The sequence below is a fragment of the Galeopterus variegatus genome, unplaced genomic scaffold, assembly GCF_000696425.1.
Source record: "Galeopterus variegatus unplaced genomic scaffold, G_variegatus-3.0.2 Scaffold89, whole genome shotgun sequence".
Taxonomy (NCBI): Eukaryota; Metazoa; Chordata; class Mammalia; order Dermoptera; family Cynocephalidae; genus Galeopterus; species Galeopterus variegatus.
The window spans coordinates 748260-769329 of NW_007726200.1; the positions used below are offsets into that span (position 1 = coordinate 748260).

The window sequence follows — 21070 nt, forward strand, 5'->3', positions numbered from 1 at the left end:
TTTCTGGGATGATTGGCAGTTATCCTCCACTGGAGCCAGGTTGGCCACACACAAAGACACAGCAGTTATGTTTCAAAACAAGAGCAGTGGCCATTGGACCCTAGTGTTTGGTGGAAGGTGCAGCATTCATGTGTTAATGTATAAACATCTGTTAGATGGATGAAGGGATAAATGAATCTGAGTGCATGCTCTCCATAGACACTATGATTCTGTGTAGGGAGAAGAGGCTCTAATGGTGGTGATTCATGCTCCCTGCCCTGGAGGTGTGTGGTCTAGCTGGGAGAAGTAGCCAGCAGCATGTGGCAGCTGCCTGGTGGTGTTTCAGGAAGGAGAGGTCTATGGGGGGATGGAACAGTCATGGGGTAACCTTATGAGTCAAATGAGATGGGAACTAAGCCTTAAAGAACTAGGATAGTATTATAAGCAAGGATGCAGTATAAAGAAATGATAGGTGGTGGGGGTCTTTGGGAAAATGTAAGTTAAGACAAAAGGCCCACAAATACAGATTATTGAACCTTATGTGCAGTGACACTCTGCTAGCATTAATTTAAGCAAAACAAGTACGATATGTAGCATGGGTTTTTTTCCCTCTCATGGGGAAACAAAACAATAAATATTACAGTCTTCTGATAACATTTTTTTGTTCACTCCTACTCTGATCAGCCTCACAAACAAGTGTTCTTTTAATCCTTTTCACTCTGTTTATCTTTACTGCTTCCATTTTCATTTTGATAATCCCCTGCTCGTCCCTTCTCCTGCCCTTCCCAGCAGGAATCCAAGTTGATACAAGAGGCTGGGGTGGGGCCAGCAAAATGGGATGGAATAAAAAGTAAGTTGACAGAGATGGGACTCAAAGTTGATTTAAACTTTTAAATTTAGTTGTTTTGAAAATATTTATTTAGATAATAGTGGTCTACTTACGTAATTTCCTGTTTATGACTTGAAGGGTATTGATTTGATCAATACTTCTACCCCCACTCGGCAACTATAACAACATCCTCCATGTGTCCTGGTCAGCACCAGCAACTGCGTTTGGATCTATAAGACTCCACATAGCACACAACACTTGGGGTGTGTGTGCACATGTGCACCATCCCCTCTGTCTTGAGCTTATTGTTGTATGTAAGGTGTTCGGTCTGAAAGCAATAAAAGAAATTTTTATTTAAGCATGAGAAGGAGACAGAAATGTGCAGCAGGATTGAACATGAGGGGCCTCACCAGGTGTTAGTTGTGGAAAAATTAAATGGACAAATTGGCTACCAAATAAGAACATATTTGCACAATGGCATCTTGGAAACAGTAATAGAAGCTTATCAGTTAGATCTGATTGATAAGAAAGGGATCAGTCCTACAGAAAGGACCAAAAATGGGGAAAGGCAAGAAGTGATAATGACATGCTGGTAGGTAGGAATGGCATCAAAGTAAAAAACATAAAAATTCTGAGGAATAACTAGAAATTCTGCTTGAAAATCAGTTATTTGTGTAATCAGATAACAGTGGGGAGATGCCCTGGATCAGCTGGGAGGGATAATGAAATTGAGAGACATGTGAAGTAACATGTAGAGCTGCAAATTCCAGCAGAGTAGCAGTAATGGGGAAGTTAATTACCTCAAATTAGGTTGGCAGAATGCTTTGTTAGGGTTTTTAAACGGGGGTGAATTTTTAGACATAAAACATTATGGCTAGGCAATCAGGTACCTAGAGGAAAAGGAAGTTCTACATTTGGTCCTTTCAGATAAACAGGAACCACCCAGGGGAAGTGTTTGTGAAAATCAGGTAACCGTGATCCTAGGCAAAATCAACCACACTACCGTCCAATTTTCAAAAAGAGAGCCATGACATTCAGTTTTAGAGAAGAGAGCTGTGATAGTGCTTACTGTATACTAAACGCTTGAGAATGCCAAGAACCACGAAGAGCATTTGCATAACAGATAGTTTACAGAGGGTTTGCATTTACATCATTTCACTTATTTCTCCTTATAACTTTCTGAGTTTGGCAGGACAGAGATGGCCATCTCAATTTTTCAAGAGAGGAAACAGATTCATTGAGATTAGTGACTTGTTGAAGGTCCTGCAGCACAGCTGGTAGAGCCGAAATGTAAACCTAAGTTCACTTTTTCTTCACTGCACTGAATAGTTTAAGACTAAAAGGATCTGTCATCTCTGAAACATTTGCTTAGAAGCCCACAGTTTAGATTTACATTACTACTTACAGGCTAGGGTATATTTATTAGGGTATATTGTGTCCATTCTAAGTTAAATTAAATGGAGGTTCGGAGCTCTGGATTTTAAATCAGAGGACCTGGATTAGAATTCTGACTCAGCTACCTTTAGTAGTATTTACTTAACTTACCAGATTTTTAAAAACTGTGAAGCACTGATGAAATTGAATGCCATACCCCACCCGCACTAGGTTGGTGGTTTTAGGGCAGTTGCTGCAGCTTCCCCTCAGGAGGTCAACTGGCCTTGCCTGGGCAGCCTGGGCCTGAGCAGAGGAGGCTGCACTTCCAGCAGTGCACCACATGGTGGTGCCTTTTGTCATCTCCAGCCTCATAGTTTAGCTTTTCTCCTTGGAATCATTTTTTCTTTATTCTGAAATTTAAGCCAATTCCCCACCTCCTCCCAACTTCCCTTTTTCATTAAAAAGAGAATTCAGGGAGGAAGGTAATAGCACCTAATTTCATCAGACTCCATGTTAGAAATGATTATTAGTCAATTTATCTTTTAGAGATTTAAAAAAAAATTATTTTAGTTCTATCAAGAGTGTTGGTTAGGGGGTAAGGGTAGAGGTGTCTTTTATTTTGCTTTTTAATGAATTTATTATGTTGGAACATTAGTCATCCTGTGGAATTAAGTGAGTTTTCTACCAATCAAGCTGAAGAAACTCCCACATTTGATAAAACTCCAAAGTCTAGCTGATGCATGGCAGAGATTGTTTGGGTTTGAAACATATGGTGGTTTTTAAAAAACCCTCAGTCCTCAACCACAAATACATCAGCATTTCAAGGTTTTCCAAAATGTTTGATTCGTCACTGTCCTGGTCCCTGAAATTACACAATATGTATCTCAAAGTCAAAATAATTAAGAAAGGGGGAAAGTTTTAATTTACAGGATTTTATAGTATGTTTCTTAGTTCATTACACAGCTGCCACCTTATCGGAATTATACTTATTTTAAACACTTTAGGTTCTGGTTATCCTCACACACACACACCACTGCAAGTATGAGTTGAATATGAAAAACATATATGCAGGAAGGCTTTCATTTGAACTGGGACTTATTCTCAATGGTATTGTGCCTCATGGGGCCCTATTTTAAATGGCACATCTTCTGTTTTACCTGTATCAAATACTGATGTGGCCTTTTCTTCCTCCTATCTTGATCTTTTCAAGGCTCTGTTTTGGCTCTATTTATTTTATAAAGTAAGGTTGTCTGCTGACTGTAACTGTGAATTTTAATTCTAATTCTATATATCAGAAGACTGGTATGCCATGGGGTAAATCACTTAGCCTTTCTTTGTTTCCATTTTTTCCACTTGACCAAGTAAAACTCTTTGTTTTCTTTTTGGAGATTTTTCCCCCAAAGAATCCACTAAATAATGTATAAGATTTGAAGGTGGTGTTTTTTAGGGGGACTAAGGCAGAGTGTTTCCTTTGAGAGGGGAAAATGGCCCATTGTTGAAACATAGGATGAGATTCTGATTCTAATTTATTCTCTTTGAACCTGATGGCAAATGCTCCTCACTGTAAGATGTGGTTCTTAGGGCATTTCCTCTGACCAAACCTTTTCCTCCATAAGGCTGGCACTTTGGGGACTACTAGAGTGAAATTTACCTCTCCCCACCCCCAGTAGATCCAAAGCTAAAGTTTATAATTTGGGAGAAAGCAATCTTCAGACAACATCTGTAGTCATAGCTAACTTACTCTAATAGCCAGTCTCTAGATATCATACGATGCTTCCCCACCCACTGCCCAGTAAAACCAACTTGCTCCTTTCATTTATTCAGTCTTGTCGACTGGACATAATTTGGATCCACCTGATTCTTAAAGGGAAAATTCTGTCTCTTCCTGATTGTATGTTAATTTGTTCATTACTTTATTTAACAAATATTTATTGAGTCTCTCCTATGTGCCAGGCATTGTATTGGAGATACCAAAATGAATAAGACCAGAAATGCTTTGGGAGAAACATTAGTATGTGTGTGTGTGTGTGTGTGTGTGTAATGGATACAATATATGTATATTGAGAAGTAGGTGGTTGGATGGATGGAGAGAGAGTAGATACAAGCAGTAGCATCATAAAAGTAGGAACAGACTGTTAGAGTGTTGAGAGTCATGAACAAGTTAGTGAGTCTGCTGTAAAACTCTATAATTTCTTTTCACAGTTGGAATGGAACATGATTTAATCCAACCAAGGGAAGGTGATTTTTCCAAAGCCACACAACTAAATAGTGAAAGAATGTAGATTGCAACCCAGGCTTTTAACTTTTGAATTTTCTTTATTGCTGCATCCAAATGCCTCACAAAAGATGAATGGTCTTCATGGCTAATTACCTACATGGCAGTCAAAAGTGAGAACATAAAATTTGCATTTTGATAATAATTTTCTGGTCTATTATTTGCATTTCTAGTTGTTTACAAACAAGCAGCATTACTACTTTTAAGCTAGAGTGTGATCTGATAGAGAAAATAGGGACTTTAGGCTTAGTAGATAGGGAGGGAGGGTAAAGCAAAACCTCACCTTTAGTGAGCAGCCAGGCATTGTGTATAGACACCTTGACCTCTGCTGTCACACATAGTCTCTTTACCAGCCTTGTGAGGTCCATGGCATTCTCTTCATACAGACAGGGAAGCAGATTAATGACCCACCCAAGTCACACTTGTTAGCCTCATCAGGTCTTACTTATCCTTTAGATGTCACCTCTGCTGCTCCCCCATTAGATATGCACAGCACCACGAATCTCTCCTTTCAGGCGCTCGTCAGTGTGGGAGCTTTTACACTCTCATGGTCAGTGGATCATGATTCGCGCCACAGCGGTGAGCTCCATGAGTGCGGGAACCGTGTATGCTTGGCTCACCTTGTGTCTTTATTATATAAGAAGGCACTCATGTTTTGATGAGTGACTGAATGTAAAAGGTAAAGCTGGGATTCAAACTGAGTTCTATGAGGGAACTTCAAAAAGTTCATGGAAAGATTTATATTATCATTTAATTTTATTTTTCCATGAACTTTTTGAAGTACCTGTATATTACAAATAACTTGGGTGAAGTTTTCTGAGATCCTCTTTGAAAGGCTACATGGGCAAACAAAATATAAAGATTACCATCTATCTCTGTCTATATAAAGGGTAAGGTGAGAGATCACTAGAAGTCATAGGGAAAATGGGGAATTAACTTGTTCACGTATCCATCTTTCTCTCATCTTTTGTTCTGTTGATTCTTTCACCAGTATTGGTGGAGACCTTCTGATGGGAGCAGCACTCATAGGCTTGTAGCCTAGGAAACGTGTCTGGTCAGGAATGGAAGAGGGCAGAGTCATGCCTCAGACTTGGTTGTAGAGGGCATGATGTATCCATTAACTAATTCCTAGTTTCATTTTGATCCTTCAACAAAGCACAACCGAAATCAAGGGGAGGGGAGGGGATGGCACACAGCAGAAAATGCAGAAATGTCATTTCTATACCATGTACTAACTCTGAATGACCTAGAGTATTTGTTTTGTTTTTAACCAAATGTGTGTATATTTTTAATTCCTGTGAAATGTATGTTTTCTCAAAGATTTTTAGGAGGTCTGTAGTCATTCATAAAGTAGACCTATTCAAATGACTTTTCCCGTTCTTATTTGCACCACCAAAACAGTGTTTTCTTAATACTTGCACTTGAAAAATTTCTGGGTGTTTGGCTAAAGCCACGAGTCTCTCATGGAGCAGTTGCACATCTTTGCAGTGAAAGGGACAGGAGGTGGGAGGTGAAGCTGGCAAGGCTTCTGCAGTGCCTCTTCTCGGCTCTCTCCAGACCTCCCCTGCTATCTCACCCGCACAGCAGGGTGGGGAAAGGATAGAATTGCAAGCGGGAATTATATTTGCTTTTGTTTAGTAAAGCCAAAAGCCTTAATGTTATTTTGTGAGCTCCATGTAAATGACAACTGATGTGAGAAAAAGAGATTTTAAGAGCATCATAAGCATCATTACAATCCTGGGGTTGGGAGGGCAATGCAGGAAGTATGTATATATATTTATTCCTTTTTAAGTTGTATACAAGTATAATCAATGTCTCAACCTTCTAAAAAAAGACCAGAAACAATTAGAAGGAGAGCAAGACTAACTTGATGCACAAAATTCTGTATGCATGCCAAATACTGGAGTAAAAAACATTTAGCATTTGACTGAAAAGACACCAACCAACCATTAGATTTCTATGGTTGAACATAGTCAAGATCTTGCACTCCTATATTTCATTTAAAAAATTGCTCCGTGAAGTACAAACTAACTTCAATTTTGTTTAAAATTTAGCATTCAAATTTTTAGGCTATTTGAAAACTGAGGGTTTATTTATATCATGTGAACCTGAGCAGATTCTCAATTGTAACAGTCTTGTTGTTGGACATGGAGAATGTGGATTAAAAACAAAACAAAAACACTTCCACACAGGTTTTTCCATGTTTTTTGGATGCTTTCATAGCAGCCACCATTTATGAGAAATGGTATTAAAATCCTACCATATTATAGTTTAAATTTAAATTCAGTGCTACCCAGAAGAGATTTTAGTGTATCCGATGAAGGCACTAAAAGGTTTTTTCGGTTTGGTTTTTGGATTTTGGGGTTTTTTTTTCATTCTCTTGAAAGTCGAGTTCTGCTGAGAGGTGTTGGTTCCTCAAGTGATCTTTGTGTGTTAACAACCTGTGCAAGGAGCTTCTCTTTTGCTTGTTCTACCGGGCAAAAGTCATCTTTGTTTGTATGAAAGAAAAGGTCTGATTGAATTTGGGCGAGCCTTTTATTTTAAGAAGAGTTAAAGTCTGGGGTGTTTCTAATGTTTTAATCTCTGTTTAAGAGGTTTCTGTTACAAGAGGAAAATTGATAACATTTTTACCTCAGCAAACTGCCAGCAAACAGGCTCTGTTCTAATCCCACATTTATAGTGATTTATATTCTCCGTGGCAATGTGCTGTAACCTCAGAGTGATACCACTGTGGTGTAGATTGACTGCATTCCAAATGCTGGAATCACATACATAATGTTTTTACTTTTAAATAATATTCAGACACCAGAATAAATACCATATGTGCACTGATGTTGCTTACAATGGAACCTTGTCATTTCTTGTGAGGGAGAACATTCTTTGTTTCTGATTCCTTTTTGAAATAAGAATGCAAAAGATAAATATGTACATTGACAGCATTTTGAGAAGGCTTTGGTAATTACACAGCTGAGGATATAGCTACAGTTCCTTAAAATGTAGCATTTAAAACGAAAAACATTGCTGTGTGTTGCCACCATCCCTCGTTGACACATGTGAAGGCAAGGATTGTTACCTGACATTCCTAGGGCAGGGCGTAGTTTTTATACTTTATAGCCATGGCATGCTATAGTTAAAGGACATCTGCTGAAGAAAAATTACCTCCATGAGCACTGTTCATAGGAACAGTGAGACTAACATGCTGATGACATTGTAACAGGGAGAGTAACACACTTGATAATGGGAAAGGATGGATTGATTGGAAAGCCATAATTCAGTGTAAGGCCTAATGTCATCTGATGCCACAAAAGCAGAATTTAGGTGGCCTGACATCATCAAAATACAGATAATCAATCTCTCCAGATCTATTTTTCTCCACATGATATTGAAGATTTAAAAGTTTCATAAAGTTCAGAAATACCTCCCATGTCATTCTTGCATTTTTAGATTTTTGTTTCTGTCCGTCTTGGTTGGAATTCTAATCCACTTAGACATATTTTTTAAACAGACATGGTAGGATGCCTTCCACATTTGTACGTCTGTAACAGGCTCCAACTAGTCACTCCGCATTTGCTTCATAGAGAAGCATTTCAGTCCAGGTTTGCATTATTACCATTGGTTGTGCTATGTTGAGTTAGTGCTTATAACATTTTTATAATATTTGGTAGATGGTGAAACCCTGGACATTGATATTGATGGCTTCCCTACCCTTTTACACCTCTATCGCCACCCAGTTTTTTGAGGTTCACACAGTACGTCTTGTGTGAGATTAATGTGTGATACACCATAATGTATCTCTGACATTTTATCTGGCACAAGACTCAGAGTTTGGATAAGTCTTGCCTCCTTTGTAGGAGAATTCCCAGTTATAAAAATGCTCAAAAGTCCTTTTTTGAAGTTGGGAAGTTATGACACAAATATTGAATCTCTTACATACTGTCTTTCCTTTTCAGCTTTTCGGATGATCCCTTATCCCTTGGAAAAGGGGCACCTGTTTTATCCTTATCCAATCTGTACAGAAACAGCAGACCGAGAGCTGCTTCCATGTAAGTTCCACCTGTCTGTAGTCCTCTCTTCAGCCAGCGAGGGTGGTGTGACTAAAGGTGGGGATGCGAAGAGGTGGGGATGATAAATGTGTAGCATGTTCTTGTCTTTTATTATTTTTCTCCCAACACCTGTCCTTGTTTGATAGCATATGCATTAAAGTGATTATATGAGTAGGTTTGGCTTCCTGCTCCAACTTTCTCCAAATTCATCAAAGGGAAAGATGCCAAAGGACTAAAATTTAGATGAAGCAGCATCATGTACTGATTAGCCTGAGCACAGAACCCTCTAGTTTGGGGCAGATGTTCTTTGCGCTGGACCATCATGGAGGGTTCCACCTGGGCTATCTGACTGGTCAACTGTGATCTACCCAGACTGGAATGTGAAGAGGAAGTGCTGACTTCAGAGGGAACTGCGGTTGAGTCACAGGTGGGAGGTCAGCACCAGGATGCTGGCATCGCTGCCAGAGGTAGTCGTGGGGCGTGGCATTGCGCTGTCTGTGGTGATGCGGTGCCCTTGGCTAGAGAGATTTCCTGTGAGCCTCTCATGGGTTGGACAGAGTGAGTTGGCATAACATGCATAGCACACGTGCAGCCTCAGCACTGTATAGAAGCACACCAGAGGAGAACCCTGCCCTCAGGTACCTTCCAAGCTAGCAGTCTAATGGCCCATACCACATGTGGAAAAGATTATTTTGGTTTACTGTAATACAACATTGTTTTGGCAATCCAGGCTAAATAGATGTTATCAAATCATACTGTGTATAAGGATCATGTCCAGGCTCTTCATGTGTCCCTGACTTCGGACATACTTTTCTCCCTCAGATAAAAACCTCCATATTTTGGCTACTCTCTCTTCCCTGTCCTCTCTCCTGCTACCAGCCCCAGTTATAGCCATATCTCATAGCTGTAACAATATAAACACTCTTCCCAGAGGAATGGTGTAACGTTGGAGCCCTGGGTGTATAGTTTCCAAACACCAGCATTATTGAGCCAGTCATAAATCTCCAATGTGGTGGGATCTAGGTGCACAACTAAATTGCTGTTGTCAGATCGAGGAAGCAGGAGGTGCCTCTCTTGTCTCCTTGCCAGCTGGACCCCCCATGAGATTTGATACTTAGGGAACTGAGTGATCATAGTGATGTGTTCCTCATTGTCCAAGTTGTATTGTGAAAAGGGTCTGGTGCTGCACATGACATTAGATTTGATTTTAGAAATCTTTACTGTGGGCCCGTAGTTTACCTTTTGACTCCCCCTTCAGGGAGACCTTAATAAAGTTGCAGTTTTCTAGTAAGAAAGGCAGTTTTCTGCAGTGTACTATGTTTTTAAATGTTTTAATTGAGTCCATTTAAATTTCCATGGGGATAGATTAGCTATTAGAACAAGATTACAGTTCTTAAAAGAAACTTTATGGGAGGGCCGGCCCATGTCTCACTTGAGAGAGTGTGGTGCTGGTAACTCCAAGGCCATGGGTTCAGATTCCTATATAGGGATGGCCGGCTAGCTCACTTGGGAGAGCATAGTGCTGACAACACCAAGTCAAGGGCTAAGATCCCCTTACTGGTCATCTTTTGAGGGAGAAAAAAAGAAAAGTAAAGAAACTTTATGGAGATAAACTTTACAAGCCTGAAATAGAAAATTATGGCTCACATTTATTTAATTAAACACAGTAGTCCAAGTCTGATCTCCCTCCAAAATCTTTTTTGGGTTGGGTGTTGAGGGTGAGGATACAAAGAGGGTTAGTTGTTTTAAATGCTCCCATAATTTGCAGATTAAAAGTATGATTATTGCCACATTAGGCCCTGAGTGCCTGTCCACCCTGTGTTTGAATCCTCACAGGTTAACCTACCTGGATTCAGGCAGGCATGCTGGTCTGCGCCTTGACCCACTCTGGTCCTCTCGACCCTCGGTGGTCAGCAATGTGGCTTACTGTACAGGGCTCTGAAGGGCAGAGGAAAGACCTTTAGGTCTTGTATTTCCTGAGGAGAATGTGACACTCAGGTCCTTGTGGTCAGAGTGGCAACATTGCTCACATGCAGTTTCACAGCCCCTCCACCAGCTCCGGGCAGTTGGTTCTCCTTGCCCCTGGTCTGCACCCCTGTCAACCCAGACAGTCACAGGCAGCTGCATAATGAGCAGAAAGGAGTCGTCGATTCCCTTGGCCTTTGTACCAGAGCTTTTTGGTGTTCTCCAAACCCAGCATTTGAAGTCTAAAAATTATAAAGGCACTCTATAGAGCACCAGGGTTTTTTTTTTCCAGTGATTGCTGGAAGTGTATTTATCACCACGAGTCTCCTGCAATTGTGCCAGATAACCCTAGCAGCCTTGACCTTGCCCCTTGCCGGTTGAATAGGCCAGCACGTGAGGTCCTGGCTGGATGTCCCTCTATCAGGGGAGCACCCTCCACTGACATACTTAGAGCGTGCCAGGAAAAGTACAAGATAAACCTATATCGCCTCATTATAATTAAAAAAAAATACAGGAAGGTGAAAAGGTAGACGGGACTTTTTTTTTTTTTTCCAGAATACTTGATTTTGGATTTTCTAGGTTTTTTACAATGAACATGAGTTTTGTAATTTGAAAAAAGTTTTGTGGTTTTATTTGGGCTTGCATTTGAGAAAGGAATACTATCTATCAGGCATAGCTGGTGCTACTGCCCCTGCCCACGAATGTGTGACATCACCAAGTGGTGATGAGGGATCATGCCTCTAGGTAGAGTGCAGGAGGGTGGATGTGGACTTGGAAGAAGCAGGTGGGCAGTCAAGAGCTGGGTCAGAAGCTCTTTGGTCAACTGTCCTGCCTTTTTCATTTCCAACAGGCTTCAGATTCTTTCCAAAGCTTGAAAGAGTCAGGCCCACCATGTGGAAATTCCCTGAGAACACATTTCTCTGCAGCCCTAATGTGTCCCTTTTGGTCGTCTCCACAGCTTTTCATGAAGTCTCAGTTTACCCAAAGAAGGAGCTTCCCTTCTTTATTCTCTTCACTGCTGGATTGTGCTCCTTCACAGCCATGCTGGCCCTCCTGACACATCAGTTCCCAGAACTTATGGGGGTCTTCGCAAAAGCGGTGAGTGTTTGCCGAGAGGGAGACCTCAAGGAATGGACAGAGAAAGCCAAGGGAAGCAGCCAATGGGGGATTGTCACACAGAAATGGATCCAAGCCTATAGAGATCATTTGCTCACTGTTTAATTTTGATTATCATCAGTAGAATCAAAGGGTTAGGGTCAAGTGAGAGACTGTAGCTTATTCATGCATGCCTTGTCTCATTTCACAAAACAAATTCTTGACAGTTTCTTAAAAAGGCATGAGGTTCCAAAGGATGAAATAATTTAGGGACTCCTAGCAAATGAAAAAATGTGTGGGAAATTATTCAGTTTTGTATAATTTGAATGACATTCTTTCTTTTTTTTTTTCCTTTTTGTCTTTTTTCGTGACCGGTAATGGGATCACAACCCTCGGTGTCGCGCCCGTACCGCGACCGGCAACGGAATTGCAACCCTCGGTGTCGCGCCCGCACCGCGCTCAATCAGTGAGCGGACTGGTCTCTATATGGGATCCAAAACTTCTACCGAGTGCGCCACCGGGCCGGCCCTGAATGACATTATTTCTAATCTTTGGATATTGTGGGTCTTTCCTTCGTGAAGGATGAGATTTACATTTTCAAAGATGGTTTAAATAATTTTTTTAGTAGCTACAAACACTTGGCTTGTGTGGGGAATGAACTGAGAGGGTGTGAATGGCTTGTAGTATTACAAAGTATACTGACATGACATTAAGCCAGTAAAAGTCTTAAGGAGAGTTGTGGAGAGGAGCTTTAATAAGAAAAGCCATCTGCATTGACAGCCAAGAACCATGTTTCCTTATTGAAATTGACCGTTCTGGCCTGCATGTGCAGCGAGGATAAGTTTATTGATTTTGCCACAGATGAGTTTCAGACAGAAAGAATAAGGAAAAGAATATCAGTTTTCCTGGAACTCCATTCAGATTTCAAGGCGAGTAGAATCAAGAAGGATGATTTCTAACTTCGCTGGGTTGATTTAATCCCTTTCCAGATGATTGACATTTTCTGCTCGGCAGAGTTCAGGGACTGGAATTGCAAGAGTATTTTCATGCGTGTTGAAGATGAACTGGAAATCCCACCGGCATCTCAATCTCAACATTTCCAAAACTGAACTCATCACCCTTCTTCCCCCACCACCCAAAACTGCTCCTCTTCCTGTATTCCTGGCCTCTGCCAGTGGCCCTGCCGTCCACCCAGTTACCCATGCTAGAAACCCAGCAGCCCTCCTGAACTGCCCTCTCACTGCCTGCAGCCCACCTGTCCCGGCCTTCACACTCCTCCTTCTAACCTCCTAAGCAACCTGGCATTTGGTCAGTGTGATTCACCTCTTCTCCCCTTCCTCTCTCCCCACAGCATCTCTCTCAGTCTAGGTTCTTGTTATTTCTTGCCTGAACTACTGCCATAGCTTTAACTGGTCTCCTTGCTACCAGTCTTATCCTCCGCCAGTCTTTCTCTTATACTGACAAAAGAATGATCTTTCTAAATTGCCAATCTGAGCATGTCACTTCCCAGCTGGAATTTCTCCAGAGGTTTCCCACCCACTTCAGATCAAGTCCCCCCCAGTTCTTTAGCATGGCATATAAGGCTCTTTATGCCTCTTGCTTGCCTCTTCGGCCTCATCTTCCCAACTCCTGCACAGATGCTGCTCTTCGGCCATAGTGAATTGCTCGCCGTTCCCAGGCTCTTGCACACCTCAGTGCCTTTGCACATGCTGTTTGTTCCATGTGAAATGCCTTTCACCATCACCACCCCCACCCATCCACTCTACAATGCCTCTTCATTCTTTTATACTCAGCTTTCTTTAAATTTCTCCTAAGCTGAGTTAGGTGTCTCCTCTATGAACCCACAGTATCCCATGAATACCTAATTGTACTGGATTATAATTGTTGAAAGCATATATGTCCCCCTTTAGAATGTGAGCTCCTTGAGAGCAGGACTGTGTCTTCCTCATCTCTGTATCCCCAAAGCTTTGCACAGTGTCTTGCACATAGTAGGTTTTCAATAAATGATTATTAAATAAATAAATGGTAGTGGTCTCTGCAGAAAGATTCAGTGTAAAAATCAGATACAGCTTAGCATTTCTTCTTACTTACAATCATAGGCTCTTCAAGTTGAAAGGGACCTTGAACAAATTGCCTTCAACAGGAACCCTGAATGGAGGTCTCCTAGACTCACCCTCATGCTTTCAGCAATGGCCAGCTCACCTGTTAACATCAAGCCCATCTCATTGTTGGGTCACTTGGAACTCTCCCTTCCACTGCTACATGCTGAATGCTGCTGCCCTTTAATTTCCACTTACTATTCCTGTTTTACACTCTGAGAAACAAGCAGGTCTGCTTCCTCTTGCAAATTTTTAGGACAGCTCATATATCATTCATGGCCACCTCTAATGTCTGACTACCTTCCCTTTTCTTTAGGCACAATATCTTAAATTCTCTTAAGTCTTCTGTACATTACATGATTTCTGAACTCAGTTGCCACTTTAGACGTTCCTTAGTTTACAGGCCTATTCATTTTCTTCTACTATCTGGCCAACCTGTGAGTAAGAGTATTTGCCAAAACTCTGAGTAGATTAGAGTGAAACTTAGTAAAGTTTAAAATAAGAATATATTTACATTAGACAATCACTGTTTCCCTTTTATGTTCTTCCCTTAACCATTTTTTAAAGCACATTTGTAAAAGAAATATGCCATTGGTCCACTATTCTTCATTGAACTACTAGCACTAAGCACTCGGTGGGAGTTTTGGATCAGTACAGGGATTCACAGCCTCTCCTGTGCATAGAATGCACCTGGCCACACCACCAGAAATTGACTCTTGAGTGTTAACACCCAGGAATGTGTATTTTTAACAAAGACCCCAACAGAGTCTGAGGATAGGGGTTGAGGATCATATTTTCTTCCAAGGATACTGGTCCAGGAAAGCCAAACCTCTGAGCAGCCGTCTGGTGTGCTGTCAGAGCTGTTCAGGTGAACACTTTCCAGGAATGAGGGGTTCCAGCCTACTTGTACCTTGGGTCATTGAGGGAGCTTAAAAATTCCTGGGGGGCCGGCCCGGTGGCGCACTGCTATAGTGCGCCGCTTGGGAAGCGCGGTGGCGCTCCTGCCGAGGGTTCGGATCCCACATACAGACCGGTTCCCGCTCACTGGCTGAGCGAGGCGCGGGGGCAACACTGAGGGTTGCGATCCCGTTGCCGGTCCCGGTCCGGTACAGGCGCGACACTGAGGGTTGCGATCCGTTGCCGGTCACAAAAAAAAAAAAGACAAAATAAAGGAAAAAAAAAAAAAATTCCTGGGGCCCACCCTCTCCCCCAGGGACTTTGACTTAATTGACCCGGGATGTAACAGGAGCATCTGAGTTGTCAGATGCTCCCAGGTGACCCTGCTGTGCAACCAGGGCTGAGAGCCACTGTGTTGAATGAAGTGACTAGTTGCCTGAGACTACTTTGACCAGCCAGGTAACTGGGAGGCACAAGGATAGAGAAGAAAATATGACTGGGCTTTCTCTAGGAAGGGCTGTCCCTCCAGAAAACTGGAGAGGTGTGTTCACTACAGGTGTGAGACAAGAGGCCACTCTCCTCATTTAATGTTTCCGAAGTTTTGGTTTTTAGACTTGGATCAAATGATTGAATAAAATATAAATCTACCATTAGGGTCCTCATATTTTATACTGCACCTATGTGTGGTAGTTTGGTTGGCTACCCATCATTTTCAAATGTAGTTTAGATAAGTTTGCTTTTAAACTCTGTCTGGAGGATCACATTCATCTTGCCCTTCATTAAGGTCTAGCAGTTTCCAAAACGTCTAGAGAGACGTCATGGGAAAGGAAGATGGATGGCCTGAAGGAGACAAGCTCCATCTCCCCCTCCTCCCACCCTGCCCCAGAGCCGTCTCCACATCTTCACCCTGTCACTTCTCGAAGCCCCCTCCCTGCCCCCCGCAGGTTATCGCAGCTGCCCTCCAGGCTGCCTGCAACCATTTGCAGCTTGTGAAAGTCATTTTCGCAGCCCTCTCCTGAGATAAAGTCCCTGGGATAATGACTTTTAATAGATGCAGAGAGATCGCAGTGCCACCCCCCAGGCTGCACAGCTCGGGAACTCTCCAATGTGTTTACATGTTGACTTGCAGCCAGTAAAGAAGCCCCCGGCGAAGTGTGAGCCACTGGAAAGTAGTAAAAGGAGAGGATTCTACTTGGCTCCTCCCCACACTCTAATCTTCCTCCATGATTTAGAACTAACTGTTCCTAGAATATTTGGTTACCATGATAAGGTTGCTCATATAAATGAGTTATCATTCCAAACCCAGCTCCTCACAAACTGTGGGAAGGTCAGCATTCTGACCCCCTCTGCTTTCAAGGGCCCTGCCCGTCTTCCTCTGCTCTCCCTCCCTCCCTGAGATGGAGCCCCCTGACTTCTGACTCCTGGCTTCACTTATAGGCCTCACCTCTTTGAAGTCTGATATTGATTACAGTGAAATGTCAATTGTCTGACTGCAGTAGGGCACCTGGAACTTATTCAGATAAGCAGAGGCGTTTTGAATGTTAACACAGCATGTTGGGAGCCATGACCTTCTTTTAAGTAATGGTGTTTCAGGAAGAGGAGGATCAGGCGATTGAAGTGTCACTCTCTCTTTTTTATTAGTTCAATTGCTTTTTCTCACCAGGAGACACTGATTGAGTTATGGGGCATTTTGGTTAAAAATTTGACCGTGTATCTCTGCCCTCTGGACAGAGGTTTTGGACATTGAGATAGATGGGCTGTTCCAGGGTTGCCTGGTGTTGCTCATTCAGACTTTTCAGGCAGTAAATTTCCATCTAAGTCTAAAAGAGAACTGTTGTTTCTGTTTGTCCATTGGTTCGGTCTCTGGCCAAAAAGTATTGACTAATTTTCAAACATGTAAAGAAATACTACTGAGCATCGCAATCAAGGCATGCTCCTCCAGACTTTTTAAAATACCTGCTGATGAAAGTCACTGGCCTTTATCTGGCTACTGAATAAAAGGGCTTAGTGCCTTCAGATATGCCTCACTACATTGCTTCCTTCTTGTGGATGTGGGGCGGGCAGGGGGATATGGGAAGGCGTGCTGAGGAGGAAGGTGGCTCAGTAATAAAGGGAACACATCTCACCAGGGGTTCTGCAAGAGTAAATTAGGCTGTTCTAAGAAAAATTTCAAGGAAGTCTTTCTCAATTCTAAGGATGGAACATTCTAGATGTGAGGAACAGAAGTAAATCATTACATACATTGGAGGCACTGGGCTTAATTCTGTTCTGGAGCCTTGTTGAGAAGGGCAGGTGCAATCCAGGAAAGCAGGGGCCACTGTCTCTTGCTGTGCAGTGTGGAAAGAGGGACAGGTATGGACATCAAGCAGGGCGGAGTGCTCCTCTTGACTTTCAGAGGCCTCACCTTTGTGCTCTCTTTCCAATTCAGGTCAGTACCCAAAACAAAGCAAACAAAAAAAAGGCCTTTATTTTGAACCAACTTCGCAACATCATGTCTATTCATTCTGCACCTCGAGTTGGGGCTCCCCGATGTCCCCACATAGTAGTGTGTGGAATCGCCCAGAGTTATAGACATAGTGATGCCTTTCCTCTAAATGCCAATATTTAGCACTTTCTTCCCCACTCAAGCATAACTTCCGCAGTTCTAAATGTGCCTTCGGTCATGTCTTTAGGATATGATAACTTCACAGCAATATCACCTTGTTTATTGAGCCCCATCTTCCAACACCTGTCGCAATCTCTAGTTTATCCAGACACTTTAGCACTTAGCTTCTCTTTATGGAGTTGAGCATTACAGGCAAATGCTGTGGTTTGTGGAGCCTTGGAAGCCTCTGAGAGAGAGAGAGAGAGAGAGAGAGAGAGAGAGAGAGAGAGAGAGAGAGAGAGAGTGTGTGTGTGTGTGTGTACGTGTGCCCATGAGGGATCTTCAAAAAGTTCATGAAAAGATTCATATTATCTTTTGTTTTTCCGTAAACTTTTGAAATACCCCTGCGTGTATGTATGCATACATACATACACACACAGAGACATACACATATATAATTACGTACATATTCATATGTATAATTCTGTATATATATTTTAAAATTTTATAATGTTATCATGTTGGATTAATGCAATCAGTAGGTTTGTTCCATATGATCCTCTCATAACCAGTATTTTACGAATATTTTCAAAGGCAGCTTGGGCAGTAATTACTCATTCCTGGGCCCAGTGTCTCCCACGATGCCTTCTAGCTGCATTCATGGGTGGCACCCTGTCCAGCTCTAAACTGAAAAGGGTGGGCAGTCCGTCCTGCAGTGTGAGCATCCCGAAAGTTCTGTGTACTCAACAAGGAGAATTGCAGAAGGTCATCAGAAACTGCCATATATCCAACACCTCTTGAGGAAACAACCATCCATCCACTTTTGTTCAAGCTCTAACCTTGGCTGCCTGTTTCTTACCTGCGAACCCAGCCTGGCCCTCAGGGCCCTCCCTATTGTTTTTCTAGCCGCTTTCGAACTCTACCTCTAACTATTCCAGCTAAACTGAACTATTTGCTATCTTCTGGTCATATCTGTTGCTTTCCCATTTCTGTTCTGCTGTTTACTGAGCCCGGAAGGCCCACCTGCCCATATTTCTTTCCTTACCATCCTTACCCCATCTCTATCTTTTGGTATCCCAACCATCCATCAGAGTCTATTTAAATTGCCTCATTTTAAAATGTTTTTCCTGATCCTTTCAACGCAATGGACCCTCTCCTTTTTCTGAACCCTCCCAGCGTTTTTTTTTGTCTTTTGTCTTTTTCCGTGTCCGGCAACGGATCGCAACCCTCAGTGTTGCCCCCGTACCGGACCGGGGACCGGGGACCGGCAACGGATTGCAACCCTCGGCGTTGCCCCCGCGCCTCGCTCAGCCAGTGAGCGGGAACCGGTCTGTATGTGGGATCCGAACCCTTGGGCGGGAGCGCCGCCGCGCTTCCCAAGCGGCGCACTATCCAGTGCGCCACCGGGCTGGCCCCTCCCAGCGTTTTGTCTGGGCTTCCATCCTGATTGCTACCATAGCCCACCTGGCTATCACTTTGCTCTGTCCATGTCTTAGTGGCCCCCTCTTCTCCTGGGCTTTGAGCTTCCCAGCAGTGGGAGTTTTGTCCTAAACTCTTTTGTATCTCACCTAGCCCTAGCACTTAAGCACCTTACTGAGTAAATATTTTTAATTGATGTAAAACACAGATTGGAAAAGGATTTCAAATCTTACACTATCTTGAGTTTGCTTCCTTTATACAAATCTTCCACTTGATGATCCAGCTATAATGCATTACAGTTCTTCCCAGTGTGTGTTCTACTGGTCTTTAAAAAAAAAAAAAGGAACAATTCTGAGGTCAGTGAATTTGGAAGATTTGCCCACCATCCCTCTTCTTGAAGACCCACAATCCATAGAACATATGAACAGTAGAAGAGCCTGTTTGAATTTCATTAAATATACTGTCTACTAAAATGATTTGACCTCAGAACCCTGCTCCCCACTGTGTATTTACTCACACCCTGCACTCCCCTTCTGTGGGAAGTTCTTGGTGGTGTAGACAGCGCTGTGCTATGGACAAGGGATTAGGACAAAGGACTCTATGTGAACCAGGTATTGAACCCTAGCAAGATGATACCTTGGTTCTGAACGGACAGTGGGCAAGGAAACCACTAAACACCCCTCTCTTCTCTGACTGGGAAGGGCGCCTCTTCTGCCACAGGCTGGATGGTTTGTGGAATGAAGCTGATTCTTCACAAAAACGTGGTCAGAGTGGATTTGAGATTATGTTAAATGAATCTCAGGCGAGGCACTTGCTTTCTGAAAAAGCAGTTTATGAGCATTATTCTCTACATGAAAAGCAGAAACGAATTTAGTAACCACATGAAAGACTTCCCACTGATCCCCTCAGAGCAGCCGCTCTTCCACACGGCGTGTCTTTCATGGAACAGCCGGTCAGCTGCGCACCCACTGCCCGGTCCCTGTGGTGCTCACTGCTAGGCAGACAGTTCAGAAGTGAGCGTGGGTCGTGCAGGTGTTTGGGAGACAACAGGATCCCAAAGCAATTCACATACAACCCACTTGTTTAAATTTAAATTGCCTTTTTCATTTAAAGTGAGTTCTTCACCCAGCTAGATGAGCAGGTGGTCTAAATTATCATCATTTTTTAAACTTTTCTGTCCACTTGCCACCCTGTTCAAGGACATTAGTTGCCTGCAGGGGCAGCCAGCAGGTCCTGAAGACTAGTAGGGAGACCTGGGGGCTATGGGCAGCTGTCAGAGGAGCGAGGGGGCTGTCAGAGACACTCCTCCCCCTTATCAGCAGTGCTGTGGGTGGGGCTGGAATGCCGCTTTGACCAACAACAATGATTCCTGTAAACATGGAGATGAAATTGCAGCCTTCTGAGACTTTCGTAATGTGGAGACTTCAGATGCAAGTGTGGGCTAGACAGGCTCATTTCCTAGTTTTGGGCCAGATCCCCCCTGACGTCTGTGTTTTTCTGATTTCTTTGCAGTTCCTCAGCACTTTGTTTGCCCCCTTAAACTTTGTCATGGAGAAGGTGGAAAGCATCCTCCCTTCCAGCCTGTGGCACCAGCTGACGCGGATCTGAGGGAAGCCCGCATCCTTCACTCACCTCGCCCAGCTGGCTGCCACCTCTCTTCCGTGCCAACTCCTCGTGGATGCAAGAAAGCATGACTTTGAAAAAGGGAAGCCATTCCGAGATTTTAAAATGTTCATGGACTGTCTGTTCCATATTAAAAGCTGTTTTTGTTGTACAAAATTAATTGATGTTCAGTTCTATTTTATTTTGCCTTCAGAAAAGAAGAAAAAAGTCAAAAATAAACTTTTGTGTATTGCAGCAACCACTTGTGTCTTCCTATGTCTTCCAGCCCTAAAAGTGTTGGTGTCCCAAGTAAACCTATGGGGATGGGATCTGCCCAACACCACCCCATGGTTGTCTTTGCTGATGGAACTCATCTCAGCAGTCCATTAGAACCCCTTACAGTCAGTGGCTTGAAAAATGGGATCTGTATGGTTCAAAAGTGCCATATTATTCAACCCTGAACTGAGTATCCTCATAGGCCAGATGCACCAAAAAAAGCTTCTGAAATGAATGACAGGGAGAATGAAACAAAACGTACATGCCACGATAGGCTATTCCGGGTCAGAGACTCTACTTACTGATGAATAGTATTCAACGCTGTAGTTCCAGGAATCATTTTTGGTTTTGCTGTTTGAAAACTTGTGAGAAGAAATCTTCTGTTGAGAAGCTACAGACCCAACCTGACCGCTTTACCATCATTGCATTTCTAAAATGTTTTCTCATAAGGGTACTTTTTTTTTTTTTTTTATCATGTTTGCATTCCTGATGCTTCAATACAAACATTCTTTGGGTATTTTAGTGTTCTGAACCACAATGATCATTTGTCCTCACCACCTTTAAAAGCCATCCACATGATTCATACCTTGCTGAGCATCTGGCTTGACTTAAGCAAAAAAAGAAAAATAAATA

General features: G+C 42.7%; 1 protein-coding gene across 2 annotated transcripts in view; it reads left to right on the forward strand.

The window, feature by feature from the left end:
- ST7 (suppression of tumorigenicity 7) overlaps positions 1-20420 on the forward strand; it is a 204862-nt gene extending 184442 nt beyond the window's left edge. For both annotated transcript variants that reach the window (XM_008581019.1, XM_008581028.1), the window contains 3 exons: positions 8408-8500; positions 11424-11563; positions 20072-20420. In XM_008581019.1, the coding sequence (XP_008579241.1) occupies positions 8408-8500; positions 11424-11563; positions 20072-20167 (329 nt within the window). In that variant the 3' untranslated portion in view covers positions 20168-20420. The remainder of the gene's footprint in view (positions 1-8407; positions 8501-11423; positions 11564-20071) is intronic.
- The last annotated feature ends 650 nt before the right edge of the window (positions 20421-21070 follow it).